We start from the raw sequence: 18870 nt of genomic DNA, 5'->3' as shown, positions 1-18870 counted from the left end.
CTTCCAGGTTCGGGACCTCTTCCTGTTTCCACCTTTGAGCTATCAGTGTCCTTGCTGCGGTAATCGCATATTGGAACAATTTGCAGTCTCCCTTACTTATATCCCTTCTTGTTATCCCCAGCAGGAAGGTTTCTGGTTTTTTACCAAAGCTATATTTTAGCATTTTCTTTAATTCCTTTTATATCATCTCCCAAAACCCCCTTACTTTTCTACAATCCCACCACATATGCATAAATGTGCCTTCTTTCTCCCTGCATCTCCAGCACTTGTTGCAAGTCTTGTACATTTTTGATAATTTTGTTGGTGTCATATACCACCTATAGACCATCTTCATTGTATTCTCTCTTAATGTGACACATGCGGTAAACTTCAAATTTTCATTCCAGATTTTTTGCCAATCATCCAAATCTATATTATAACCTAGATCTTTAGCCCACCGAATCATAACTCCCTTCGCCTCCTCATCCATTGTATGCCATTCCAGCAAGATTTTGTACATTTTAGAGATTATTTTACAGTCGTTGTTTACAATTTCTGTTTGAAATTTTGAGTCTTTTTCTTTATACCCTTTTTCTTTCTCTTCCTTTTTAAACATTTCGTTTACTTGGCGGTAGTGTAACCAATCGTAGACAAATTCTTTTACTTGTTCATATGGTTTAATCTTCCACTTATCCCCTTCCTTCCTCACCAGATCTGCATAGGTGGCCCAATCGCTTCTCATATTAATTTTCTTAACTCCCATAGCCTCTAACGGGGATCGCCAATGTGGGACCCCTGTTTCCAATATATTTTTGTATCTGTCCCAAACTTCCAGTAACGATTTGCGAAAGATGTGGTTTTCAAATGAGCTGTATCCTTTCTTCCTTTCTTTCCAAAGATGCGCATGCCATCCGGACCTGGCATCGAATCCTTCCAAATCTAGGAGCTTTGTATTCTTTAATTTAATCCATTCTTTTAGCCAGCAGAGGCAAGCTGCTTCGTAATATAGCTTTAGGTCGTTGATGTTTCCTAAGGTGTCCATTTTGACTGAAGCTCCTTCCACATTCTATACATTTAAATGGTTTCTCTCCTGTGTGAGTTCGTTGGTGCATTCACAGAGGAGTCCAAGATGGCAACGGAGGTAGCAGCCTAAGTAGAGCATCCGACTTCAACTAAGTGTTTCTATTAGTTTTAGCCTCTTCAAGACCCCAAAACTGTGTTACCATAAAGCACCAATGCTGCAGCAAGCAAAGGCTCCAGCAGCTCAGTCAGCTGCTTGTGGCTGGAAAGCCAGACAGGATGTTTGTGACTGTTGCCATGGAAACAAAGGGGCAGTCCATTCTGTACTGAGCACCGGATGGTAGCTCAGTGTGTGTGTCATATGACCCGTACTGGAAGTACATGGGAGGAGTTTCTTCTTGCTGTTGTCGAGTGCAGACGTGTTTCTCTGTACTGATATGAGAGACAGAAATAAAAGATGTAAATAGTTTTCTGTCTGCTTCTTTCCCCTCTCTGGGGGACACCAAAGGGGAGAGAGGGTGAACGGTGTGTTCCTCTCACACATCTGAGATGAATCGCCGGGACCTCGCCTGCTTATCAGCAGAGTGGAGACGCGGGGAGGTCGACAGGAATATCTGCCGGTGCCTACGCTGTGGCACATTCCTCTGACCCAGGCAGAATTCCAACAAACTGCACCTTAAGGACTTTAAAGACTATTGGTTGTCTGGCTTGTCGCCTTGTTTTAATTAGTCTATTGTTTTATTGTTTTACCGTCGCACTGTTTACTGATACTGCCACACGGATTTACAGCCTTGGAGCTCCCGGACGACGGATTGATTTGAAATACACCCAAAGAAGAAGAGGAAACCGCTGAACTCCATTCAGCCTAACTTCGATAAGTCCAAGAACTCCCCCATGAATACCCTCCCGCCCCAAGTTAATGTTGGGAAACTGCCAGGGAGATAACGTCCATCATGGCCCCCAAGCCGGAGTTCGGGGATTCCATCAGCCTCCCGTAGTCACGCAGATCCAACAGTTAGGGACACAAAGCCTTAGAAATTCCTAGCCAGCATTCCTAGGCTGGTGCACCCTCTTTCAGCAGAAACACAGCCAAAAGCTTGCATCACAGAAGAGCATAATTTACAGACTTTATTTAGCGTTTAACAGAACAAAAGAAAACACATCCATTCTCAGTCAGCGCCTCTGACCATCTGACAAAACGAAAAGAAAAAACAGCAGACATAAACATCCTGTGACTAGGACATGCGCAGACTCTGTTACTTACAAAAGCCTGCTCCCTTTTAAGGTGGAACGGAAATATCCTAACATCCTCCCCCTTTCCGTGTAACCTGTAGTACCTGTGGTTCACCCAATTGCAACCTTTGTACATAAACCTTAAGTTGTTCTTTGTTAACAACCTTAGACAACAGATCAGCAGGAATTTCATTTCCTGCCATGTAGGACACCTGAATCAGTCCTTTCTGAATACACTCTCTTGCACGATGTAGCTTAATCTGCAAGTACTTGGTTCTCTGCTTGCAACTCTCGGAGTTCAGCAAAGCCAAACAAGATCTATTGTCTTGATACACTTGTACAGGACATTTCACAGACACCCTGATGTCCTTAAACAGTTGCATCAACCATTCACAATCCATGAGTGAAAATGACAGAGCATTGAGTTCTGCTTCACAGGAACTTAGGCTCACTGTTGTCTGCTTCTTGCACAACCAGTCAAACAGGCAGTGGTTGTACATGTAGCATACTCCAGAAGTGCTTGTGCCATCCGTGGTGTCACTTCCAAAACTTGCATCAGCGAAGATTTCAAGACCTCCAGTCTTCTGACTGGTGAACCTCAGCCTGTAGTGCATAGTCCCTTTCAAATAGCGGGCTATGCGCTTCAGAGCTTTCCAATCCTGAATCGTAGGATTGTTGGCATGTCTGCTAAGCAGATTACAGCTTACAGCTATGTCAGGTCTTGAACATCTGGCAATGAAATTCAGCTTGCCTAGAATGCATCTGTACAGTGTTGTGTCAGAAAATGCTTCAGCAGTACTGTCTACCTGGTAACCTGTCACCATCGGTGTGTCTGCTGGGTTTGCATCAACCAAATTCAACCTGGTTAATACATCAGCAATTTTCTGTGTTTGGTGTACCAGAAAATTACCTGCTTGGTCCTTCTCCACCTGCAGAGAAAGATAGTTGGATACCTCACCAAGATCCTTCATGTCAAAGTGCTCCTTCAGCTGAGCTAGGGTGCTTTGATAAAAAGCCTGATTCTTCCAAAACATCAGAAGATCATCAACAAAACATAAACAATACAGTTTGTTTTGCCCCTCCTCTTTGACAAACACACATGGATCAGCTTTGCCCTGGTGAAAACCTAGAGAAAGCAATGTCTCAGTGAGTTTTGTGTTCCAACACCTGGCACTCTGCTTGAGACCATATAAGGATTTCCTCAGTTTACAGACCATTCCCTTCTGTATCTGCATCCCATCAGGTGGAAGCATGTACAGCTCCTCCCCCAAAATCCCGTACAAAAAAGCTGTATTAATGTCGTGGTGGGAAACATGCAGTTTCTCCTCCGCAGCGACCTTGAGCATCAGCCGAATGCTCTCATATTTGACCGTGGGAGAGTAGGTCTCATGGTAATCCTGTCCTGGTACCTGTGAAAAACCTCTGGCAACCAATCTGGCTTTGTGTCTGACTACCTTGCCATTCTGGTCTGTCTTGGCCTTGAAGACCCATTTGCTGCCAACCAGTCTCATTCCTGGGACTACCGGTACCAATTCCCAAGTTTGGTTCCTGTTCAAGGAATCAACTTCAGCCTTCATGGCATTAAGCCAAGGCTCAGCATCTTTAGAGGTTAACTCCTGAACCTCTTTGAAGCTTGAAGGTTCCCACACCTTCTCTGAGCTACTAAGAACAGCAGTTGCTGTCTTAGCAAACTCATCAGCATACCTCTTTGGAGGTCTGCCCTTGGTCGCCCTTTCAGATCTGCGTACTAGACGCAAGTCTTCTGGACTCATCTCCTCTTTCTTAGGAGAAAAGTGACCAATGGTGAACAGTGGTTCTTCCAGTTCATTGTCAGACGCATCAGATGGTCTGACTGAGGCCTGTGCGCTCTTGTAGTCTGCTGTGTCATCACTGTCACTGACAGCAGCAGCAGCGCCGCCCACTGAACTGGAATCCGAACTCTGATCATCATCCTCATCATCCTCATCCTCATCCTCATCAGCAGCAGCAGCAGCTTCCTCAGCTTTAGCTGCTTGCTTGACATCACCTTCATCCTCCTCTGGGTAACTCTGGAAAATTCCCACATTTTCCCCCCACTTAGGATTGTACTCAACACTCCTTGTGAACTTAATGGACTTAGAGTCAGTCATCCATACCCTGTATGCACCTTTTTCGTACCCCATGAACAAACCATGTGCCCCACGCTTCCCAAGCTTGTTGGTTTGTTGTGTGCGTACCCACATGTCCGAACCAAAGATTCTCATGTGCTTGGTGTTGGGTTTCTTGCCAAACATCTTCTCATAGGGGGTACAACCAATGGGTGATGACAATCTGCGATTATAACTGTAAACCAAATTCCCCAGAGCTTCCCCCCAAAACTTATCAGGGAGATTGGCATCATGCAACAAGGTTTTTATCCCTTGCAGCAATGTTTGATTTGCTCTCTCCGCAAGTCCATTCATCCATGGCGATCTGGGCGTTGACATGTCATGCTGGATTCCCTTCTCAGTCAGGAAAGCTTCAAACTGCTGAGAAGTGAACTCCCCGCCCCGATCAGTAAAAAAACAAGAAATACGTTTACCGTGCACATTTTCCAACCAAGCACAGAACTCCTTAAACTTCGGAAACGCTTGCGATTTCTGTTCGAGCAAATACACATGAATGTACCTGGTAAAAGAATCAATCAGAATCATGAAATACCTTGCTCCACCTAAAGAGGGCGCAAGTGGCCCAACCAGGTCTGCGTGTACTAGCTGGTAGGGTTTGGAAGCCTGCCTGCTAGACTCCTTGCCTTTTGGAGCAACCTTCACCTTGTTCTCTGCACAAGATACACATTTCATGTGAAATTTACAGGGTTTGATGTTCAAACCCTCAACCACCTCTGGCATCTTGGCCAGTGCCTTCCAAGAGAGGTGACCAAACCGTCGATGCGCATCGTGAATGCAACCTGCATGAAGAACTTTGTTAGTTTGTGCAACACAACAAGAATCAGCATTATTCACAACAACAGTGTCATCATAAGTTATATGGAATAAACCACCCATAAACTTTGCATGCAAATAGTCCTCTTTGCCTTTACTGATGACACAGACGCTCCTCTTGAAGGAAATCTGAAAACCACGCCCAGTAAGCTGTGGGACACTCAACAAGTTGCTCGCCGCTCCTGGAACATACAGTACACCGCTGATGGTTGTGTGCAAACTTGCAAGTTTCACAGTCCCTTCTCCTGCAATTTTCAACGTCCTCCCATCAGCCAGGTGGATCTCACCTTCCTGAGGCTTGAAGGAGATAAAGAGGTGCCTGTCCTTGGAAATGTGGCGCGTGGCACCTGAATCCACAATAAATCTGCCTTTGGCTGTTGGAGCAGTCCTTACAGCAAGCAAACCCTTGTTTTCCTGTGGCGTGGGCTTTTGCAGCTTGCCCCCCTGCTGCTCCTGGCCAGCAGACTTGCCTTTAGCCTTTGGTGAAGCTGTGCCAGCAAGCAACGCCTTGCTTTCCACTGGCGTGGGCTTTTGCAGCTTGCCCCCCTGCTTCTGGTCAGCAGACGTGCCTTTAGCCTTTGGTGAAGCAGTGCCAGCAAACAACGCTTTGTTTTTCCCTTGCGCGGGCTCTTCACCCTCCCTCTGCTCCTGGCCATCTGCAGATGCTTGCGTGTGTTTACCTTTGCCTTTCCGGCCTCTGCAAAGGCGATGGCCTTGGTTCCCATGAGAAACAGAGCTCTCAGCTGCCAACTCCTTGGCTCCCCCTGGAGGCTGGAATGCTGCCTGGGATGACGTGACGGTCAGCTCCCCCTGCAGCTTGCAACCGGTGCCCTCAGCATCCCTGCACTCATTCGCATTCTGGGAAACAGCTAGGACCTCCGATGCAGTCAAACTCTGGGCTGGGATTACTGGCTTGCGAGCTTTTTTCAAAGCAGTCCACATTGCACGTGCAGTGGTGTTGCCAGCCAGCGTCTTAATTTCCTCAAGAGATACGGATAAGACTATTATGTCAATCGCTTTCGAATTCTGCGATTTCCATCTCTCTGTCAGAGGAACTGGGGGGGCTTCAGAAACAACATGCCAGACCCCAAACTGATGCAGTAGACTCTCACACCATTTTGCCCAGGTGTCATAATTCTGCCCATGTAACTTAGGGGATTCAGCATCTCCAGAAGCTTGGAAAAATTCCATTCCAGCTTTTGCTTTGAGCCGTGAGCCCTATGCCTTCAAAGACTCCTTATCTCGGCAGCCCATTAATCACGAAGCCTCTTTGGCTGAGCTCCCAGGCCAATTTAGCCTTGCCGGAGATCAAAGGCTCTTTGCCGAGGTAAAACAGGAAAACGTCCCTTCCTTTCGCTTTCCCCACATACCTCAAACACAGTCTGTTGCAGCTTTACTCTCCTGTAGGTGCCGTGAATCTGGGCCCGAAACCTTGTTGTTGGGAAACTGCCAGGGAGATAACGTCCATCATGGCCCCCAAGCCGGAGTTCGGGGATTCCATCAGCCTCCCGTAGTCACGCAGATCCAACAGTTAGGGACACAAAGCCTTAGAAATTCCTAGCCAGCATTCCTAGGCTGGTGCACCCTCTTTCAGCAGAAACACAGCCAAAAGCTTGCATCACAGAAGAGCATAATTTACAGACTTTATTTAGCGTTTAACAGAACAAAAGAAAACACATCCATTCTCAGTCAGCGCCTCTGACCATCTGACAAAACGAAAAGAAAAAACAGCAGACATAAACATCCTGTGACTAGGACATGCGCAGACTCTGTTACTTACAAAAGCCTGCTCCCTTTTAAGGTGGAACGGAAATATCCTAACAGTTAAGGCTTAAAGAGGGAAAGGTTGGGAGGCTCCCTGAACCAACAGCCTGGATACCGGTTTTCCAAACTTTACTCTACCTTTATTTCTACAACAAAGTGCCCAATAAGGGAAGCTTTCAACCTAGAGAATGGTGCTCACAAGACAGAGCTATAAAGAGCTGGGAATCCCCCTCACCAAAGCGGCTGAACCCTCTACAAGAGGAAGGCAGGTGAAAATCTCACAATATTTTAAACCGAAAACAGACAAAATAAATAATGCTGACAAACGACACTCCCACGAATGGTCCATAGACCGCACCAGGTACGGGGAGCTTATGGAAACAGACGAAGGGGTGGGAGTCAATCTGGCAACGGAAATAAAACAAGTTGCCATAGAAGATGAAACCTTAGTGAATCAACCGGGGCTGGAGCAGGAACAAGAGCCACAAGAGGAAAACCCAGTAATTAAGACAGATGAGCCCTCCCAAAGACCCAGGCCCGGGGACAAGATGGGGTTTCTCACTGTGACAAATGAGGACCTGGAGGACACAAGAGCCCACTATCTGGACTTGGAATGCCTCCCCTACATACTAACAGGACTATATAATGATCTGTTAAATGAACAGAAGTTGCAGATAGGCAGAGAACTGGGACACATCAAAGACTTCCTCTCAGAATGCTTGGGCCTACTTACCACCCTGACTGAAATAACTAGGAGAATAGACAACTTGCATTCATACAAAGTTCTCTCTAGCACACCAAACAATAACAACATCAAGGACAATAAAACCCGACATGATGTGGAAAAAAGGAAAACATCTAGGATTAAAGCAAACCAGAAGGGAAATTTAACTGACCCTAAGAAACCCCTCTTAAAGAGGAAGTGTCCCAGGAATAAAGAGAAGCCCAAGAACGTAAAAATGGGAAGGAAGACAAAGCCCCCATCTCGAACAAAGAAAGCGAACTTCACAAGACTATTTAAGCTATTAGAGAATTCAAATCCAACGAGCCCAGCTAACCCAGTTCTGCCACCCCTTGATAAAAGCCCAAGCCCAAGCCCAAATAAAAACCTCCATAAGGCTGGGCTATTCAATCCAACAGAGGAACTCCATAAGGCTAGGCTTCATAATTCAACAGAGTAACTAGCGCTCCCGAATGGAACCGCGGGAAAATCAAGGGAAAACCCGATCCCTAAGCAAGCAACTATTCCTAAAACAACACACTCTAGCAGAAATCTAATTCTAAATAAACAAAAACTTATCATCCTACCTGTACACATGCACAAAGATCTCCTTTCCCCAGCACAACAGAGAATCTATATTCTCAAGAAAACTGAATTAGCCGTTAGAGGGCTCGTCCCAGCAGAAAACATCATTAATGTTAAATTTCTGCCATCAGATAAGGACCTAAACAGAGTTGTGATAACATTCAGAGACTGGCACACAACCAAACTAGTCTCAGACAATAAGGACAAGATACAAAGGGTTGGATTGCAGGTGACTCGGCTATTCGAAGTGTCCGGTACTCCCACCCCTCTCATCGAAACCAAGACTGATAAGATAAAAATAAAGCCGACAATGTCTATGATGGACGAGAACTTCAAGATGCTTCAATTAGAGGCAGATAAAGCCTCGAACCAGCTGGCTAAAAGACCTAAAACCCTATCCCCAAATCACGTACCAGACGAAAGCTCAAGCATAGAGAAGGAAAACCGCTTCATAGCAACTATTGAACAAATACATGAAGCTCAGGACGTACTAATTGAAAGACTAGCATCCATAAGGAAATCTATTACCCTCCTAGCCACACCTGTCACCAGGGAATTTAACTATGCAACTTATACCACAAAACCTTTATCCAACAGTGAGTGGATACTAAGGCTATTGCTATCGCCTGAGGAACTGGGACCTACGGAACCACCTATAACAAAGAAAACAATATTCCCCAGTTCTGCTCCCAGTTTCATACAGTCTGTATATGATGCTTGTTTGACAATGTGTGGTGTGTTATGCCTAATAAAGGATTTGAATTGAATTGAATGGTTTCTCCCCCATGTGAGTTTGTTGATGTTTTCTTAGTGATCCACTTTCACTGAAGCTGTCCACATTCAATACATTTAAATGGTTTCTCCCCTGTGTGAGTTCGTTGGTGTCTTCTAAGCTGTCCACTTTCACTGAAGCTCTTTCCACATTCAATACATTTAAATGGTTTCTCGCCCGTGTGAGTTCATTGGTGTATTCTAAGTGTTCCATTTTGACTGAAGCACTTTCCACATTAAATACATTGAAATGGTTTCTCTCCGTGTGAATTTTTTTGTGTTTTCTAAGTGTTCCATTTTGACTGAAGCTCTTTCCACATTCAATACATTCAAATGGTTTCTCCCCCGTGTGAGTTAGTTGATGGCTTCTAAGGTGTCCATTTTGACTGAAGCTCTTTCCACATTCAATGCATTTAAATGGTTTCTCTCCTGTGTGAGTTCGTTGGTGTCTTCTAAGCTGTCCACTTTCACTGAAGCTCTTTCCACATTCAATACATTTAAATGGTGTCTCCCCTGTGTGAGTTTGTTGGTGTATTCTAAGTGTTCCATTTCGACTGAAGCTCTTTCCACATTCAATACATTCAAATGGTTTCTGCCCCGTGTGAGTTCGTTGGTGTCTTCTAAGGTCTCCACTTTCCCTGAAGCTCTTTCCACATTCAGTACATTTAAATGGTTTCTCCCCCGTGTGAGTTAGTTGATGGCTTCTAAGGTGTCCATTGTGACTGAAGCTCTTTCCACATTCAATACATTTAAATGGTTTCTCCCCCGTGTGAGTTCGTTGGTGTTTTCTTAGTGCTCCACTTTCACTGAAGCTCTTTCCACATTCAATACATTTAAATGGTTTCTCCCCCGTGTGAGTTCGTTGGTGTATTCTAAGGTGTTCACTTCTACTGAAGCTCTTTCCACATTCAATACATTTAAATGGTTTCTCCCCCGTGTGAGTTCGTTGGTGTATTCTAAGGTGTTCACTTCTACTGAAGCTCTTTCCACATTCAATACATTCAAATGGTTTCTCCCCCGTGTGAGTTTGTTGATGTTGTCTAAGGTTTCCACTATTATTGAAGCTCTTTCCACATTCAATACATTTAAATGGTTTCTCCCCTGTGTGAGTTCGTTGGTGCATTCTAAGTGTTCCATATCGACTGAAGCACTTTCCACATTCAATACATTTAAATGGTTTCTCCCCCGTGTGAGTTAGTTGGTGTATTCTAAGTGTTCCATATTGACTGAAGCACTTTCCACATTGAATACATTCAAATGGTTTCTCCCTCGTGTGAGTTTGTTGATGTCGTCTAAGGTTTCCACTATTATTGAAGCTCTTTCCACATTTAATACATTTAAATGGTTTCTCCCCCGTGTGAGTTCGTTGATGTTTTCTTAGTGCTCCACTTTCACTGAAGCTCTTTCCACATTCAATACATTTAAATGGTTTCTCCCCTGTGTGAGTTCGTTGGTGCATTCTAAGTGTTCCATATCGACTGAAGCACTTTCCACATTCAATACATTTAAATGGTTTCTCCCCCGTGTGAGTTCGTTGGTGTATTCTAAGTGTTCCATATCGACTGAAGCACTTTCCACATTGAATACATTCAAATGGTTTCTCCCCCGTGTGAGTTTGTTGATGTTGTCTAAGGTTTCCACTATTATTGAAGCTCTTTCCACATTCAATACATTTAAATGGTTTCTCCCCCGTGTGAGTTCGTTGGTGCATTCTAAGTGTTCCATATCGGCTGAAGCACTTTCCACATTCAATACATTTAAATGGTTTCTCCCCCGTGTGAGTTAGTTGGTGTATTCTAAGTGTTCCATATCGACTGAAGCACTTTCCACATTCAATACATTTAAATGGTTTCTCCCCCGTGTGAGTTAGTTGGTGTATTCTAAGTGTTCCATATCGACTGAAGCACTTTCCACATTGAATACATTCAAATGGTTTCTCCCCTGTGTGAGTTTGTTGATGTTGTCTAAGGTTTCCACTATTATTGAAGCTCTTTCCACATTCAATACATTCAAATGGTTTCTCCCCTGTGTGAATTCGTTGATGTGTCCTCAGTCTTCCACTGTGACTAAAGAACATCCCACATTCCATGCATTTAAACTGTTTCTTTGTTCTTCCCAATGAATTCACAGATGGTTCCATAGAATTCTGGCCATCATCTTCCTCACCTGTTTAGGAGGGGGGAGGGGGAAGAGAATCCTGTTAAGACTTACAATAAAGCCAAGAAAGGAACTGAACACATGTCAGTCCCAGTATGCCCCTTCTCTTATTTTAACACTGTCTCCTTTCTCCACTGTCCTTTCTTATGTTCCATACTTTAGGAATGCATGTGAGATAATGGCAAGAAAAACACATGATCACTCCATTCACACTTAATAAGCTGCATTATTTTATAATTTATGGTGGAACTGGCTTCTTAGACACATCTCTGTACAGTGGTACCTCGGGTTAAGTACTTAATTCATTCCGGAGGTCCGTTCTTAACCTGAAACTGTTTTTAACCTGAAGCAGCACTTTAGCTAATGGGGCCTCCTGCTGCTGCTGCGCCACCAGAGCACTATTTCTGTTCTCATCCTGAAGCAAAGTTCTTAACCTGAAGCACTATTTCTGGGTGAGCAGAGTCTGTAACCTGAAGTGTATGTAACCTGAAGCGTATGTAACCTGAGGTACCACAGTATTTCTCTTTTTCCAGGGAGGAAATGATCACAGGCTGAAAAAGCAGTCTCTCCTATGACTAAGAAGTCAAACTTTTGTGTTACTTTGCCACATGTAACTGTAAGAATATTGCAATCTTAGAACAGGCACCCCCAAACTTGGCCCTCCAGATGTTTTGGGCCTACAAATCCCATCAGCCCTGACCACTGTTCCTATTAGCTAGGGATGATGGACGTTGTAGTCCCAAAACATCTGGAGGGCCAAGTTTGGGGATGCCTGTATCAGAACATAAGAAGAGCCTGCTCGATTGGGCAAAAGCCCACCTAGTCCAGCATCCTGTTCTCACAGTGGCCAGATGCCTGTGGGAATCCAGCAAGCAGGATTTGAGTACAAGCACCCTCTGCCTTCCTGTGCTTTCCAGGAACTAGTATCAAGAAGCATTATTGCCTAGGACCGTGAGGGCAGAGCACAGACATCAGTCTAATCCTCTTTTTGAAGCTATCCAAGGGACAAAATCAAGAATTAAAAATAAATTATTAACAGATGTAAGAGAGAGAGGAGGTTTTGCTCTGCCGGGTTTGAAACTTTATTATGAAACATCCTGTATCTGCTAGAACCGGGAATGGATTACATTGGAAAACACAGATACTGTATTTCAGATCTGGAAGGACACGAATAATGGATAGCATGCATATTTATGGTAGGAAAAGGCCAAGGTGCATAGAGCTTTTCAGAATCATATAGTAAGAAAATCAATTTTTAGGGTATGGGAGAAGTATAAAAATTTGCTTGAGTAAAAAACACCCTGGTGGCTTTCTCCCTTGGAAGCAATATCTCTGAAAAAAACTGAATATGAGAAGTAATCGGCTGACTTATACAGAGCTGTTAACTGAAGTTGAAAACCAACTGAAATTAAAAGATTTTGAAGAGATAAGGAAAGCTGTAACTGACTGGTTACAGTACCATCAACTAAATGATATCTTAAAGATAGACAAAGAGAAAGGTTTAATTATGAGACATCACAATTTCAAAAAGCTCTTAGGAAGTAACATAAAGAGATCTCTCTAAAATGTATAACTTGCTCCTAGAACGGTATACAAAGGATGAACAGGTCAAATCAGTTATGACTAAATGGGAAAGGGACATACAAATGGCAGATTGGGAGAGGCTTTGGAAAACAAATCTGAAATTCACAGCTTGCTGTTCATTGAAAGAAAACTACATGAAAATGATGTACTGATGGTATTTGACTCCTAGTAAGTTCAAATATCTAATAATAATAATAATAATAATAATAATAATAATAATAATAATAATGTATTATTTGTAACCGCGCCCATCTGGCTGGGTTTCCCCAGCCACTCTGGGCGGCTTCCAACAAAGATGAAAAATACACTAAAATGTCACATATTAAAAACTTCCCTGAACAGGGATGCCTTCAGATGTCTTCTGAATGTCAGGTAGTTGTTTATCGCTTTGACATCTGATGGGAGGGTGTTCCACAGGGCCGGCGCCACTACCGAGAAGGCCCTCTGCCTGGTTCCCTGTAACTTGGCCTCTCGCAGCGAGGGAACCGCTAGAAGGCCCTCGGAGCTGGACCTCAGTGTCCAGGCAGAAAGATGGGGGCGGAGACGCTCCTTCAGATATACTGGACTGAGGCCGTTTAGGGCTTTAAAGGTCAGCACCAACACTTTGAATTGTGCTCGGAAATGTACTGGGAGCCAATGTAGGTCTTTCAAGACCGGTGTTATATGGTCTCGGCGGCCGCTCCCAGTCACCAGTCTAGCTGCCGCGTTCTGGATTAGTTGTAGTTTCCGGGTCAACTTCAAAGGTAGCCCCACGTAGAGCGCATTGCAGTAGTCCAAGTGGGAAATAACCAGAGCATGCAGCACTCTGGCGAGGCCGTCTGCAGGCAGATAGGGTCTCAGCCTACGTACCAGATGGAGCTGGTAAACAGCTGCCCTGGATACAGATTTGACCTGTGCCTCCATGGACAGCTGTGAGTCCAAAATGACTCCCAGGCTGCGCACCTCGTCCTTCAGGGGCACAGTTACCCCATTTAGGACCAGGGAATCCTCCACACCTCCTCGCCTCCTGTCCCCCAAAAACAGTACTTCTGTCTTGTCAGGATTCAACCTCGATCTGTTAGCCGCCATCCATCCACCAACCGCCTCCAGACACTCACACAGGACCTTCACCGCCTTCCCTGGTTCTGATTTAAAAGAGAGGTAGAGCTGGGTATCATCCGCATACTGATGAACACCCAGCCCAAACCTCCTGATAATCTCTCCCAGTGGCTGCATGTAAATGTTGATAAGCATGGGGGAGAGGACAGAACCCTGAGGCACCCCACAAGTGAGTGCCCAGGGGTCTGAACACTCATCCCCCCCACCACTTTCTGAACATGGCCCAGGAGGAAGGAGCGGAACCACTGTATGACAATGCCCCCAGTTCCCTGCCCCTCAAGATGGTCGAGAAAGATGTTATGGTCGATGGTATCAAACGCCGCTGAGAGATCCAGCAGAACTAGGCAACAGCTCTCACTTTTGTCGCTAGCCCGCCGGAGATCATCAACCAGTGCGACCAAGGCAGTTTCAGTCCCATGATGAGGCCTGAATCCCGACTGGAAGGGATCCAAATGGTCCGCTTCTTCCAGGCATGCCTGGAGTTGTTCAGCAACCACTAGCTCAATCACCTTGCCCAAGAATGGAAGATTTGAGACTGGGCGATAATTGGCCATCGTGGCCGCATCTAAAGATGGTTTTTTAAGAAGCGGTTTAATAACCGCCTCTTTCAGCGGGTCTGGGAAGGCTCCCTCACGGAGGGAAGCATTCACCACCCCACAAAGCCCATTGCCCAGTCCTTCCCGGCTAGCTTTTATAAGCCAGGATTGGCAAGGATCCAGGAGACAGGTGGTTGGCTTCACTCGTCCAAGCAGCCTATCCACATCCTCAGAGGTAACAGACTGGAATTGATCCCACACAACTTGACTAGACAGGACTCTAGCACTCTCCCGCCCTGGCCCTGCTCCCACAGTGGAGTCTACTTCTTCCCGAATCTGAGTGATTTTATCTGCAAAAAACTTTGCAAAATCATTGCAGGAGATCATGTGGCCCGTACTGGGCCCCGATGTTGCAGGTGGTTCCGCTAAATTGCGAACCACCTGAAAAAGTCTCCTGCTGCTGTTTTCTGCAGATGCAATAGAGGCGGCGAAGAAAGTCTAAGGATGATTAGAAATGACTCTGTTAACAACTCACCAACTCAAACTATGGATGAAGTGAGGTCCTGTCAAGTCTTGCAAACGAACCAGATAATGCTTGAGATTCACCGATATACTCATAGGTGGATGAACCGCAGACAAATTACTATGTCCTTGTCTCAGCTCCTGAATTACCATTACCGAAATGTAGATCTAGAAAATTTCCACTTCCTGCCTACCTTGAGAAACACCATGAGCCTTTAGGTCATCAACCCTCCCATCTCGACTCATGGACCCTATGGTGGTTCCATTCTCTCCGCCCAGTGAGGGTATTTAAGGACAAAAATAGGAGGCAATTGGTCCCTTGCATAGAGTCAAAGCTAATGCGGATAAAGGAAACCAAGCTCAACACTAGAAATACTAATTGCCCGAAGGAAGAAAAGAACTCTGTAAGCCTAGAATTACAAGACCTGAAGAAGAGGCTAATGAGTATAAAGACTGAGATTTCTACCCAAAATATAAGGACAGTAGAGCCTAGAGCACGATATTTAAAGACGTCCAACAGCTCTTTATTCCATAGAAAGACATCAGTGCAACTCCCTGTTCCCTTTTCAAACGACACCAAATTAGATGAGGAATTTGGCGCCTCCGACATTTCTATGGCAACAACACCAAAGAACTCTATGTTGCTGACAATCTGGAGATATCCAGCACCAACTCTACATCTGGACCTTTGCTTAATGTTCCAAAAACTTATCAGAATGATCAGCCTACTCTACTGTATTCCTGGCGAGACAGGATGGACAGATCTTCCGAATTCGAATCTGGCTCTTTGTTGGCCAGTGATCCACATTTTATAACACATACCTCATTAATACTTCCACAGCCACAGATAGAACCAACAATCCTCCAATTAACCCAGGAGGGAGAGGGGGATTGACAGTTAATGAAACACCATGGGACTGTCCCCCCCCCCCGCTTGGGGTGCGGTTGGTTGGGTTTTATCTTCTAGGGATACTTACCCTATCAGACCTCCACCTCTTTCCCATACCATTTTGACCCAGGAGTCCTGGCCCAAGGATGACTTGTTATTGAGGGGATGTTACCCATCTATTGGGGAGGCTAGTATGGGATCTGGGATTTCCACAATTGAAGGGCTAGGGAGGAATGGCGGTGGGGCTAGATATCTCTATCGGCGAAGGGTTTCGAGATGCAGTGATCCTCGAACCCCTTCCAATCTACGCCCCATCCCAAGGGATAAGGGTAGGGAGAGCAAGGATTACACACCTCAGTCATTGGTGCTGTGAAATGCCAGGTCCATAGGCAACAAAACCTCCACCATGTGTGACTTTTTTGTCTCGCAGGGGATTGACCTGGCTTGCGTGACGGAGACCTGGGTACGGGAAGGCGAAGTAGTCTCCCTACATGAGATAACACCCCCAGGTTTCTCTGTCCTCCATCAATCGCGGACTGTGGGTCGGGGGGGAAGAGTAGCGTTGTTATTCCGGGAGGATTGCTCTTTCAGAGCTCTGCCATCACCAGCGATCTCCGGCATTGAATATATTGGTCTCGTGTGGGGCACCAAGGAGAGCTTGGCTGTCTGGCTGGTATACCGACCACCCAGCACACCTGCAGCCACCCTGTCAGATCTGCTGGAGGTGGTGGCGGGCTGGGCCTTGGAGTTCCCAAACCTACTGGTTTTGGGAGACTTCAACGTCCATGCCGATGCCGCTCCCTCCTCAAAGGCTCTGGACCTAGTGACTTCCATGGCAACACTAGGGCTCTCCCAGTTTGTTTTGGGCCCCACTCATCAAGCAGGCCACACGCTGGATCTGATCTTTGGGGCTGGCATAGATGTGATCATGCTCCCCGCTGTGGAAGTGCCATGGTCTGATCACTATGCTTTGAAAGCCAAGATTGACTTCCCGCTCCTCCCCAGCTCGGGTGGCGAACCTATTTGGGCTTGTCCGCGAAAACTGATGGATCCTGATAGATTCCAACAAGCCTTGCGGAACCCTGCTCCTCCTGGCGACTCATTAGATGACCTTGTTGAGGACTGGAATAACCGGCTCTTGGCAGCCATTGATGAGATCGCGCCTAAGCGCCCTCTGCGACCCCGTCGAAACCGGGCCCCTTGGTTTACTGAGGAGCTCCGGAAAATGAAGCGGGATCTCAGACGGCTAGAGCGAGTATGGCGACGGACTCGTGACAGCCTCAAGAACATCTTATAGGACGCCTATGAAAGCCTATGAGATGGCTATAAAAGCTGCTAATAAATCTGACTTTGCAGCTTCCATTGCATCCGCTAGCTCTCGCCCGGCACAACTTTTTAGAATAATTAGGTCAATAACGTCCTTAGGAGGACAACCAAATTTAAGCACAAATTCGACCCACCGCTGTGAGGCATTCGCGAGCTTTTTTGTGGAGAAAGTCCTGTTGCTCCGCCGTGACCTCCCTGCCAATTTAGATACAGTGACTGAACTGGAGGCCCCTCGACTGACTTCAGGTCCAGTGTTGGACCATTTCGATCGGATACTACCTACTGATGTGGATAGATTCCTTCAAGTTGGTAGGCCCACCACCTGCCTCCTTGATCCGTGCCCGTCTTGGCTGATTAGGGAGTGTCCAGATGTTGCGTGGACCCCCCTGATTGAAATTATCAATTTGTCCCTTGACACGGGGACATTCCCAGGGGAACTGATTCCTTAGACCTATGTAATTACCGCCCAGTTTCAAATCTTCCATACCTGGGTAAGGTAATTGAGAGAGCGGTTGATGAACAGCTTGGTAGGTTTCTGGAGGAAACATCGGCATTAGATCCATTTCAGTCCGGTTTCTGTCCTGGTTTTGGGACGGAGACGGCTCTGGTTGCCCTAACAGATGATATCTGTAGACAACTGGATCGAGGCGGGTCAGGACAGCTGAGCCTTTTATATTTGTCAGCAGCCTTTGACATGGTTGATCATGATCTTCTGGACCATCACCTCGCAGACGTGGGGATACAGGGCATAGCCCGTAACTGGTTGTGCTCTTTTATCTCTGGTCGGGGACAGAGGGAGGCAATAGGGAGGGAAATGTCATCGCGCCACTCCATGGTGTGTGGAGTGCCGCAGGGCGCAATTCTCTCCCCAATGCTTTTTAACATCTTTATGCGCCCCCTTGCCCAGATTATCCAGAGCTTTGGGCTGGGCTGTCATCAATATGCTGATGACACTCAGCTCTATCTGCTGATGGATGGCCACACCGACTCGGCCCCAAACACACTGACCAGATGCTTGGAAGCTGTGGCTGGATGGTTTCGTGGGAGCCGATTGAAACTAAATCCTTCGAAGACAGAGGTCCTATGGCTGGGTCGGGATGGCATGGGGATGAGGGACCAACTCCCTTCTCTTGTGGGGGCCCAATTAGTGCCATTGCCTTCCGTTAAGAGTTTGGGTATAATCCTTGACGCCTCCATGGAGGCGCAGGTTACAGCAACAGCCAAGGCGACATTTTTCCACCTTCGCCGCATCAAGCAGTTGGTCCCTGACCTTTCCCACCCTGACCTGGCCACAGTGATCCATGCGACGGTCATCTTCAGGCTTGACTACTGTAATTCGCTCTACGCGGGGCTGCCCTTGAAACTGTCCCAGAAACTCCAGCGGGTACAGAATGCTGCAGCCAGGCTCCTCACGGGGTCTCTGCCATGGGAGCATATTCACCCAGTGCTTTTCAAGCTGCACTGGCTCCCGGTGGAGTACAGGGTCAGATTTAAGGTGCTGCTTTTGACCTTTAAAGCCCTTCACGCCTAGGACCCTCGTACCTACGGGACCGCCTCTCCTGGTATACCCCACGGAGAGCCTCAAGGTCCATAAATAACAACACCCTAGTGGTCCCAGGCCCTAAGGAAGTTAGATTGGGCCTTTTCAACTCTGGATCTGGCCTGGCTCTGCCTCATGAGACCAGGGCCCTGCAGGATCTGATTTCTTTTCACAGGGCCTGTAAG

General features: G+C 46.2%; 1 protein-coding gene and 2 long non-coding RNA genes across 4 annotated transcripts in view; 2 read left to right on the top strand and 1 right to left on the bottom strand.

Annotated features, from left to right (window-relative positions):
- LOC308581287 overlaps positions 1-18870 on the bottom strand; it is a 196492-nt gene that overhangs the window by 31999 nt on the left and 145623 nt on the right. The gene's annotated exons all lie outside the window — the stretch shown is intronic.
- The window catches only part of LOC308581407, a 39752-nt gene that overhangs the window by 10663 nt on the left and 10219 nt on the right, over positions 1-18870 (top strand). The gene's annotated exons all lie outside the window — the stretch shown is intronic.
- Positions 1672-8962, top strand: LOC308581010 (uncharacterized protein). The gene is made up of 2 exons (XM_081183432.1): positions 1672-1920; positions 7022-8962. The coding sequence occupies exon 2, from the start codon at positions 7145-7147 to the stop codon at positions 8135-8137; it is 993 nt and encodes a 330-aa protein (XP_081039558.1). The 5' UTR covers positions 1672-1920; positions 7022-7144; the 3' UTR covers positions 8138-8962.

This window comes from Podarcis bocagei (genome assembly GCF_964188305.1).
Source record: "Podarcis bocagei genome assembly, chromosome: 2".
NCBI classification, from domain to species: Eukaryota; Metazoa; Chordata; class Lepidosauria; order Squamata; family Lacertidae; genus Podarcis; species Podarcis bocagei.
Note: the sequence above shows the minus strand (reverse complement) of the source record. Positions and strands in the feature narration are given on the sequence as shown.

What these genes read in the sequence shown, in the direction of transcription:
- LOC308581010 (XM_081183432.1), top strand. Translation starts at nt 7,145, where the DNA reads ATGGTGCTCACAAGACAGAGCTATAAAGAGCTGGGAATCCCCCTCACC.